The sequence below is a fragment of the Hydra vulgaris genome, chromosome 06, assembly GCF_038396675.1.
Source record: "Hydra vulgaris chromosome 06, alternate assembly HydraT2T_AEP".
Taxonomy (NCBI): Eukaryota; Metazoa; Cnidaria; class Hydrozoa; order Anthoathecata; family Hydridae; genus Hydra; species Hydra vulgaris.
In genome coordinates, this window is record NC_088925.1 from 6428757 (window position 1) to 6440000 (window position 11244).

At 28.2% G+C, this 11244-nt stretch overlaps 1 protein-coding gene across 2 annotated transcripts in view; it reads right to left on the reverse strand.

The window, feature by feature from the left end:
* Nucleotides 1-2832: 2832 nt before the first annotated feature.
* The window catches only part of LOC100208216 (uncharacterized), a 137312-nt gene continuing 128900 nt past the window's right edge, over nucleotides 2833-11244 (reverse strand). For both annotated transcript variants that reach the window (XM_065799082.1, XM_065799081.1), the window contains exons 82-92: nucleotides 10978-11244; nucleotides 10241-10438; nucleotides 9674-10159; nucleotides 8912-9130; nucleotides 8522-8714; nucleotides 7995-8207; nucleotides 7617-7888; nucleotides 6129-6336; nucleotides 4956-5174; nucleotides 4736-4863; nucleotides 2833-3501 (exon numbers count right to left, since the gene is read on the reverse strand). The exon at nucleotides 10978-11244 is cut by the window's right edge and continues 282 nt beyond it. In XM_065799082.1, coding sequence (XP_065655154.1) covers nucleotides 2942-3501; nucleotides 4736-4863; nucleotides 4956-5174; nucleotides 6129-6336; nucleotides 7617-7888; nucleotides 7995-8207; nucleotides 8522-8714; nucleotides 8912-9130; nucleotides 9674-10159; nucleotides 10241-10438; nucleotides 10978-11244 — 2963 coding nt within the window. In that variant the 3' untranslated portion in view covers nucleotides 2833-2941. The remainder of the gene's footprint in view (nucleotides 3502-4735; nucleotides 4864-4955; nucleotides 5175-6128; nucleotides 6337-7616; nucleotides 7889-7994; nucleotides 8208-8521; nucleotides 8715-8911; nucleotides 9131-9673; nucleotides 10160-10240; nucleotides 10439-10977) is intronic.

The following is an 11244-nucleotide window of genomic DNA, read 5'->3' on the forward strand; positions in this document are numbered from 1 at the left end:
TTAATAATTAAAGGAAGTATCTAGAGGTTTCCAGATGTTTCCAGAAGCATGCAGAAGCTTCTAGAAGTTTCCAGAAGAAGCATTTGGAAGCATCCAGTAGCATCCAGAAATATCCAGAAACATTCAGAAGCATCCAGACGCATCCAGAAGCTTCCAGAGGCATCGAAAAGAAGCATCTAGAATCTTCCAGAACAGGTTCACACAGGTTCATTTTACTATATAAGAGACATGTAAATTGACATGTAATTCAGTCAGTATACGGAAGTCAATCAGTCAGTATTATCAAGACAGTTTATCGAAGTGAGTTTTATTAAAGTGTTTTATCGAAGAACATCAATACAAGAAGTGAAATACAACAAGTGTTTCATTACATCAATACAGTCCACATCCAACCAAGACGTTGTATTCCAAAGACCGTGAAGCATGGTGGAGACAATGTAATGGTCTGGGGGTGTTTTTCTGCTAACGGTCTAGGTCCATACATATATATATATATATATATATATATATATATATATATATATATATATATATATATATATATATATATATATATATATATATATATCCTAATTTAAATTTTGTTCTTATTAATTTAGCGCTTGTCAAACCAAATGGATTTAACAATCTATTTTGGTTAGTTTGGTTGTGACTACTCATTTTAGATATTGAAAAGTTTTTATTAAGGCTTAATGAATGTCACTAGAAGCAAAATTCACTAATTTATTTGACTTGTATACGACTTTATTAAAGAACAAGATTTGGAGTTTCAAAGCAAAAAGTTTGAGAGTCAATTTTGTTTATTTATTTTGATTATGGTAAAAGATGGATTTATAGTAAACTAACCAGTGCAAAGTTTATTAGAAAGAATTCAGTTTGGCTTGAAAATGATTTTAATACCACATTAATGAAGGATAGTAAAAATAAAAAAACTCGGCAGACCTACATTATCATTTCAAAAGTCATCATTAAAAACAAAGGAAAGAAAAGTTACAACTTTGTTAGCTTCAAATTCTTGTGAGTTATTGTTTGTTAAGCTTGTACTACTAGTAGTAGCATACGTTGTCAAAGATTTTTGGTGATTGTGAATGCATGACAACAATATGACAAATTTTAAAAATTCTGTAGACGCTTGTAAAATCTGCTAATTAGAAAAACTAATTAAGCGAGAATATAATTTTTTTCAACATGAAAACAAGTTTATTTTGCAATGTGTAATAGCACGTGTAATAACACTAGTTAATCATATTAAACTTGAATAAGTTTTCCTTTTCACGAGCGAGGATCTCATAATAAAACACCTGCTAAAAAGTGTACATAGCACAAATAAAACATATGCAACTAATAAAAGTTAGTTGCTGCTAAGCAAAATTAGGTATACATAGCAACTAAATAAAAAATATATTCACTTTTTTAAAAAGTGCGACCTCATATCGGTACTTATGTAAAATTTGGTAAACATAGCACTCGTAAAAATATCTGCAAATACCAAAACTAGATTTTTGCTATCCAAAATTTAGTATCCATAGCAACGAATTAAAAAAATAACACCTTGATATTATTAATCATCCTAATTTTAGTCAATACTGCCCTAATATTAAATTAGTTATGAATTTTGTCCAGTAAAAGTGAATTCTGGCCCACTGTGCCTTGGAGGCAAGTTTCTTACGGTAGACCGAAACAAAAAACAAAAAAAAAGAGTTTTTTGGCCCACCCTACAGAACATGCAAGACAGCTTAAGACGCTATAGGTAAACAATTGAATTCTTAGTTTAAAAAAAATGATATTAGTAACATAATAGATCATCAAAAAGTGAAAGAGAACACTTACAAATAATATTTTAACAAAATTATGTATTTGAGAGAGTTATAAGAATTAATTGCCTTGTTTTCGTAGGAAGTTAGCTTTTTAAGTTGTCTTCTGAAATTTATTTTTTATTTAAAATTATTAATTTAAATAAAAATATAATTTTGGTAGTTCGATAAAATACTCAACCTTGGAAATTTGTCATTAAACTTGAAGTTTTTTTCTTTAGCATTTGTAAATTCTAGCTTTAACTTTTTTTCTTACTCAAGCTTAAAAATTGTTCAATTTTCGATGACAAAATACACAAACCAGCTAATTTAAATCTTAATTGAAAATCAGTATAAAAAGTGCAGGAAATTTTAATTGTATTTTTTAAGAGCCTAATCTCCTTTTTTTCTTCTGTCGAAGGCATATTCTTTTTAATCTTTGGTATTCAACTTTTAAGTCCATGTATCTCTCACGAATATCTTCCAAAAGAATTTCTAAGATATCAATTCTCTCTTTAAAGTTTAATGAAGGTTTAAAAATCACGTTATATTTTCCTTTTCCATTAGAAACAATTTTCCAGTTGTCTTCTGTTAAAAGATTTGATAATGCTGAGTTAAATTTACTCTCTTCTTCTTCACATGCCTTTTCTTCATTACCGAGTTGTGTTTCTTTTTTAAGATTTTCATCAAAAACTTTCTGACTTGGACGATGGCGAATGCCAATAAATGTTTCTTCCATTCGAAAAGTTCACTTAAAATTCAAAAGCAAAACATGCAAAAAAAAAGGAGTTTTTTTTTTATAAAACTTCCTATATTTTAAACAACTTCCTATCCAGACCACTATTTCAAACATATTTATATCGTTAAAGATTATATTAGAAAACAAGATAGAAGTTGTAAACTGTTTAGGTAAAGCATATTTATCGTGCTTAATTAAGCAAATCGGCGAACAATTTTATTTTTACCCAAACAAATGATTCCACTGGCGCGCCTCTTGTCGCTAAATAAATGTTGAGCATGAGAAAAAGCATAAAAAATATTTTGTTTTATACCGAACTAGATGAATTAAAATTTTTAATATAAACTCTATATAACTTATAAATGTTTAAAAATAAAAAATGAGAGCCAATCCTATTTAGAAGTACATGCTAAAAGTTTTTTGATTGCTCACAAATGTTTTCGCGAAACTTTACAACCGAACCAAAGATATTTTCAGGAGTATCCGCAATGAATATATTTTTACTTTGAATTATTTTTGTCAGTTGTGAAGCAACATTTTCGTTACCGATGGCAACAATAATAAGCGACACTCCATTTACCTCAAAACCTTTATTTAGTTTTGCAACGCGGTCAATTTCATAACTATCTAGCGACTCGGCTCTAGCAATTAAAATAACGAATTTGGATGTTGCACTCACTAAAGAAAATTGTTCCTCAGCTAGTTGAAGAGCACTAGATACCTTATATCCGTCGGAATTTGCATGTTCTAGGTGATCAACTAAACGTCGAGTTTCCTCGACAGTTCGCACACTAAACGCTACTCTTATACTGGCAACTGTGTTAAAATCAACCACGCTTACTTGCATTATTTTAGAATCAAAATATTCGATTGAAGCCGTTATAAACTGCTTTGCGTTTTCAAATGCATCACTTCCAAAAAGGTTTGAGTTTTCGACAACAAATGAAAGTGCCATGTTTTTTGAGCATCCTAAAGATAAATTTATTATAATTTTTTTTTATGTTTGTATGTATGCAATTTTATTAAAGTAGTATGTATGAAATTTTATTTTTTGAAGGGAACTTTTGACATTATTTAAAAAAACCTTTCAACAAATTCCGCTTTTAATGACTGCAGGGAATTTATAATTATTATAACAAATAAATTTATTATTTGATACACAGGGATCACGGCAGCATTTCTTAAGAACTCCAAACCCCTTAAGATGAGAAGTTATAAACTTTACTTTTATAAACTTTCTAACATTAAAATATTATTTGATAAAATTCGAAATCGGTGAATATAAACTTAGTTTAAAATAGTATTAGATTTAACACAGTAAATTCTTGCCCTCATATTTAAGGTTTAAAAAGGAAGACTTAGAGTTGTTCCAAGGCTCAAATCACAGCAACTTTTCGCAAAGAATTTTTATTTGATATAAGCAGGCTTTTACGAAGGAGAACACACTAAAAAAAAATTTATTTTTACAGTTTTGGTATTCTCCTTTATTCTCCTCCGTAAAAGCCGGGCGCCTGACAACCCTTAACTTAACCAAGCTTGAAGTTTGCTATATGTCTGAACGTTCTCGAAAAGAACAATCTTTCTCAAACATAAAAAAAACCCACCTCTATTTAATTTTTTTGAAGATAATAAAGTATTCAAAATTATATGACGAATTAGACTTCGATTGAAATTAATAGTTTTATTTCCCCCTAGAAAACTATTTTATAAAATCAGTAATATTAAGAGATCGTCCATAAATTACGCAACGCTAAATTTATTTAAAAAACAGAAGTAGGAGATCTTAAGTTCTTTTACGCGGTGATTTTCATTTCACTTAATGAGCTTTCTGGTTTTTTACTTAACTAAAGGCTCTGCGAAAAAAAAACGTTTGATCTTTTTTGTTTTGCATATTAATAAAAATTAGCGTTGCGTACTTTATGGAGTTTTTTTAAAGTTTTTTTAAGGAGTTTTTTTAAAACTTCTGAAAAATTAGAAGAAAAATTTTTTTTTAAACAAATATTATTTATATTAAATAAATACTATGCAAATAACATTTAAAATAAATTTTATAGAAAGATTAAATTTTTTAATTTGAAAAAAAGGAGTGGAGGATTGTGGGGAATAAAAAGAGAAAAAGTAGGGAAAAAGGGAGCAAGAACTAGACCAACGCTTCTTTATGAAATTGTGTTTATGTATTTGTGTGCATTTTTATAATAATTACCTTTGCATGATGTAACATCGTTACTTATAATTAATTTTGGTTCCGGCTTACTGAATTTAAGGTTGTTATTTTCAATTTCAATTTTCCTAATGCAACCTTTGAATGGCGTATATACTGCTGGATGATGCCTGTTATAAAAAGATGTTTAAAAATAATAATAAGTTAATTCAAGACTTCAAGTTAAAATAATATATATAAAAACGACAGTAATCAAACTTACTTTTTGTTTGGCAATAGTTTATCAACTTTTCCAACAGTAAATGTAGTATGTAGGTTCGCAATTTTTTGAAGCGAAGGACTGCTTCCCATGGCAACACGACGTTGATTAAAAAACATCTCTACGCGCATTTCATCTCTCAATAAACGTAGGTTAGTCCAGATATTATGTGAAATAGTCTTTTGGCTTATAATTGTAGCGTTACCACCTCCTAAATCCCAACTAAATAAAACAAAAAATCACAACTTAATACATATACAACGCCAAAAAAATATCTGAACTATATGATATTATTTATTATATATATTAAAAAAAACTTCTCACATAAAACGGGGAAAAGACGGGTAATTTTGGCAGAGTGAGCTTTTATTTACTTGAGTATTGAAACTATACAACCGAAAGTTATTTTAAATTTGATTGTCGTAGCAAGACAATCAAATTTAAAATAACTTTTAAAGTTAAAACTGCTTCTTTTTATAGGCATGTCAATTTATGATTTTTGCCTTTTTTCTTAATTTTAAGGATATAATCTGAAATGTGAGAAACTGCAGGAATATAGACGTTTTCCCTAGGGGCTGCTAGAAAGATAATTTCACCTGATAAACTGATAGTAAAAAGGAATTTTAAATAAAAATCATGTTTGCGATTTATAATAACTTTCTAAATGTTTTTTAATTTTGGATACCAAACAACATTCTCATTTTCTCAAGAAAAAGAGCTTGTAGCAAATTTTCTGAACATGTCAGAAAGTTTGGTCCTCAAAGGCTGTAAATCAATTTTCCAGCTTGCTGAGAAAAATAAAAGTACTCACAAATTGTGTAACTAAGTAACTGTGTAACTAAGTAACTGTGTAACTAAGTCACCTGAAAAAGTATAGTTTAAGAGTTTTAAAACGTTATATAAAATTCTTTGTAAGAGTTGTTGAGTCAAAAGTTAGCTGTTTTTACAATGAACTAGAAAAAATGTTCAATATCAACGAAATGCAAATTATTACTCCATCAAACTTATTCGACATTGCGACATGGATTTTCAATGTCGCAAACTAGGAAAACGTTTGCTATGAAAAAAAAAAAAAAAAACACAGGCTTGGTAGTCTAACAAGTACATTACAAGAAAAAATATTATGTAAATGTGAACAGCAGTAAAAATAAATAAAATAAATATGGGTACACTCACCTACATAAAACCTTATTGTTTTTCAATGCTAGAACAAAGTAATCACGCATGCCAACAGGCCCTTGTGCATACATAAGCAAACCATCAGAATGTTCAGTTTTAAATTCTATACTTATTTCATGTCGATGCTTTCCATCAATCAATTGTCGATAAGTCAAGAAAGAAGATATTCCATTAAAATAAGCAGGTGATTGAGGCAAAATGTGAACTAAAAAAGTTAAATTTGTTTTTTTAGCATAATAAAAATTGTTTAGTAATAACCGCAATACAAAATTAACCACATCTTTTAACCATGTTTTTCAACAAATTTTAAAAAGGGTTAATATAAAAAATAATAACTGTTTAAAACACAACTACACAAACCATACACATACATTTTATTTTTTGATTGAATTTACTTCCAATAAAGGAAGCAACCACTATTTAAGTAGAGAGTTAACAAAAAGTAAAAAAGAAAGTTAAAGAAAGTCTTTGATACAAGCCTCAAAAACCTGTATAAGTCAGGAAAATGAGATGACAGGAAAGAATTCCAAAGCAATTATGTTCAAGAAAAAAAACAAAAAACTAGACAAATTAGAGTTTTTTTATAACAATGGGACAGAGGACCTTATAACAATGAGAACTTTTAACAATGGGACATAGGCTCAAAGTTGGAAGCTAGAACAGGCCCAACAACATTTACAATCCAATGTGAAGCTTCGTCTAAGAGGAAGAGAGCCTTCTAAGAAAAATCAAAATTATGACAAACATCAAACTAATTATGACAAAGGTATTTCAGAAAAGAACAAATAAGAGATTTTTAGAGAATTTAAAGTCAGGATTAGGCAAGCACAATAACGAGATGCTTACTTTACAATGGATTATACATATGGTTTCCATGAGAAGCTATAGTGAATGATTATTTGTAAGAGATTGTATATATAATTTCTATGAGATGTCAGTAATGAATGATAATCCGTTACTGATTTCTCACATTAATGAACGAGAAGCTTTAAATATTAGGACTATTGTGATAAAAAAAATCTTATAAAAGTTTTTTCGAACATCTGGTATTTCATAAATACAGTTTAGTGAACTTCACAAGTATGAAATCTCAATTACTGCAGATTCTATCTAACACAGACTGTAGATCCAGTTTGTATGTAGATGCAGTTTGCATTAATAATTGAATATTAGAAAAGGAATAGGTGAGGCTATTCTACAAACATAGACTGACCCAAACAAATTTCACCATTCTATTTTCTTTTATATTTATCTAAAAAAGGTTTAGTCCAACAAAAATTTAAAATTATCATGAATAAAGACAAGTAATTGCAATTTCAAATGGCTTACAATATCTATATTTTTCAGTAAACAAAAATGAGTATTTAACTATTCATCAAGTTGTATTTGCTTATGTTTGTAGTTTCAAGCTTGTAACAAAAATGTCACTAATCTTAAATAAAATTTTAAAATTGCTTGTTACGCTGAAAAGTTTTTTTTACTTGCCTCTAATTTGACAGTTATCTCCTTGAAATCCCAATGAACACCGACATTTATAAGAACGAGCACTAGTAGGAATACACGTGGCACCATATAAACAAGGTTGTTCTCTACAAGGATCGATTCCATATGAAGAAATGATATTAAACTGACGCAAAACATGTGGTCCAGGAAAATTAAGATTGATTTGATCATTGTTTAGTGAAAATCTTTTGATGGTTCCTTGAAAACCATAAGTAGCTGATTCAATTGACGAAAATCCAGCACTGGTAATATCGCTAAAAAAAAAAAAATATATATATATATATAAATATCATTGAAATGTAAACAAACAAGATATAAAAAATGTAAACAAATTTATTATGTAAACAGTTTAAAATAAACCTTAATCTAGCTTTTGAGTCTAAACCTCCCAAATAACTTTGGCTATCAACTTTAAATTTATGATTTCCTTCAATATTTGTTAATCCAGACATTTCTCCATTCAAAATAAGTTTTCCATTTCCATCATACATTGAAATAGAAACAAGATTCCAATTATTTTGAAGAACTTGCTTCAAAGAACGAATGTGCACAACATTTGGACCACTTTTAAACCTTATAAAACAGCCAATGGGGTAATTTTAAAATATGATATTTAAAGCATAAATATGTTACTAAAATTATCAATTAATTTGAAATTATTTTCACTTTATTGAGTAGAAAAAAAATAAAGTAAGCAGTAATTATTGAATGAAGAAATATAATAATTGATGAGATGGACAATAAATAATAATGTAACAGACATAATAATAAAGGCAAAAAAAAGTATAATAATATATAATAATAAATATAACTAAGATGAATATGAAATGCAGAAAAAATTTTTAAAACTCACATTATTAAACTCATTATAAATTATTTTTTTTTACCTAAAATGTACATAACCTTCCATCAAATATACTGTCATAAAATCATATTGTGTATCAACTGCTGTATTGGAAACATAATATAGCAATCCATTGTCATTAATTGGTTGAAAAAACAAATCCAAAGAAGCATTGAAATAAAAGTTGGGGGTCTGAATAACTTGATATGACTGACCGCCATAAAATATATCATAATCTGCATAAATTATTTTAATTAATTAAAATTAAAAGTTTTTTTTTAATAAAAATATCAATAAATAATTAATTTTAATAATTTAAGTTTTTCCAAAATGTTTTAATTCAAATAATCTACAACTATTGAATAACTATTGTTTCAATGTTTCACTATTCTATTGAAAAAAATTAATTTCATCATAATAAGTAATAGTTTACCACATGGTCCACTATAAGATATAGCTACAAGTTTTCTTTTAAGACATGCATGATATTTTAACCAACAACTATTTTGATAGGTTTGTCCATCGTTTCCACAAACTAAATTCTGTTGAGCAGAGTAGCAGCTATTTGGACACACACATGCAGCTTTACCATTTTCATTTAAATGACATTCAGAATAAAACCTGCATTTCAGGGAAGTACATGCGGTTGGTTCTTAAAAATAAACTTACTACACTATAGTTTTTATTATTTATATTTGTTTAGCATTAAAAATTTTGTAATAAAGGATATAACCACAAAGCAAACCAAAACAAAATCAACCAAAAAATTACATTAAAAAAACAAAAACAAAAAAACATATCACAAAGTTGCACCTAATACAACTTTGATTTTAAAGTTAGACCTAATGTTTATAAAACACCTCCTTATCTATTGTGTTTGAAGTTTCCCAAAATAAGGAATTTAAGAAAAGACAAATTTTGGCTCTTTTTTGTTACATCTCATTTTACTTAAGATCTCTAATTTTAAAAAGTATAACTAAATATATAAATATAAATAAGTAGTAATAAAAAACTATTTAAATTACTACTAAAATAATTATTATTTAATAAAATTTGATGGTTTATAAAACGTTTAAGAGCAAATTTATATTGTGTTAAATTGACACAAAAGTTTGTTTCACTCAGTCTGTAAAAAAATGTTTTGAAATATTGCATAAAAGTATTGCTTAAATATTTAAAAATAATGAACACTTACTCTCGGTACAAGGTTTCTCTGCAAGTTTTTTAATTCTTGAAGGAGTGAGTGCACAAGGAAATATGTAGTATTCATCTAATTTTCCACGTATCATACGAACATAACCTGGTGCATAAACAAATCTTCCAATTGAAGTATCTTCTGACCAATCTTGACTAAGCTCATTACCAGTTCTACTGTCAACTCGTGTGAAACTTTGAATTTCTATGCCATTGACAAATATATGCACCTCATTAGATTTTAAGTCATAAGTTGCCGCAACATGTGTCCAGACTTTTGCTTTTATTACTGGTGTAGTTCGCCTACCAAAAATATTTCTATGTGAAAAGTGTATCGCTCCTTCAGCAGCAATTCCAAAATCATAAACTGATTTGTATCGAGGGTTTTTCCATCCTGGATCAATTGTAACAAAAAGTTGATGAGTGGGTTCAATAATATCCTCCAAATAAACCCAAGTTGCAAAAGTAACACCAAACTTAGGTTTACCTATCGAAAGAAAAAACTTATATTCAACATTTCTATTTCTGGTTTCAAGTAAAAATATTTCTTTTCAGAGAAATAATATACCTTGGAATTTTTTGCCATCAACTTTTATAAAACCATCAGAAAATTCAGCACCTCGCCCACATTGTGAATTCTCATTTATGAATACACTACCAAAAACACTTCCATCATTTTGGAGGCTAGAAGACTCATCATAAACAACACCTCTAGATGAATTTCCAAAATTGAAGAACAATGATGGCTTACAAAAGCTGACACGCTCTATAAGTTTATGAACAACTTTATATCAGAGTAAATAATATTAGAAGATATTTGTCATTAAAATAAATATTTTTTTGTAAAAAGACAATGATGATAAAAAATATGCATATCACAGACAAGACATGTGCATCTTGAATAATAAAAGCACACCACAGGTAATATATGTGTTCTAGAAATAATATAGTTGTGCAACAGGTAAGATAGATACCGGGCACATAGCTAGATTATAAATTTTGAGTGTGCAACAAAGATTCTTGTTAGGATAAAGTAAGGTTTAGTAATTTTATTAGTCTTAAATTATAAGCACTGATTCAAAACTTTTAGAATCTAAAGTAAAATATGGTAGACTCAGACTTCATTAAATGTTTTTATTTGAATAAAAAAGTTTTTATGTTAGTATTATCATTACTTTTAGATAGACACAACATTTTCAGGACTCAAAAAACTTTAGAATCTGACCTGCTGCCAAAAAGTGCGCAAATGTTTATGCTGAAGAAAATGCATTTATGTCTTGATAAGAACAATAAAAAAAATCTTACCTGTAACAGGCATACTCAACATAAGAACATCATGTATATAGAAATACAAATTATTGACAGAAATTGTATGCATAAAATTTTCTTCTCTTTTAACCATCCATTTTAAAGCAGTGGTATCTTGACCAATGGCAATAACTGCAATTTCAATGCCATCCAATTGCATCAGTTTGACAATACTTTCAAGTTGTGCTATTCCAGTAGCATCACTAAGACCCTCTGTAAATATAACAACAACCTTATCTGAACTTTTTCTTGATTTTAAAAGGA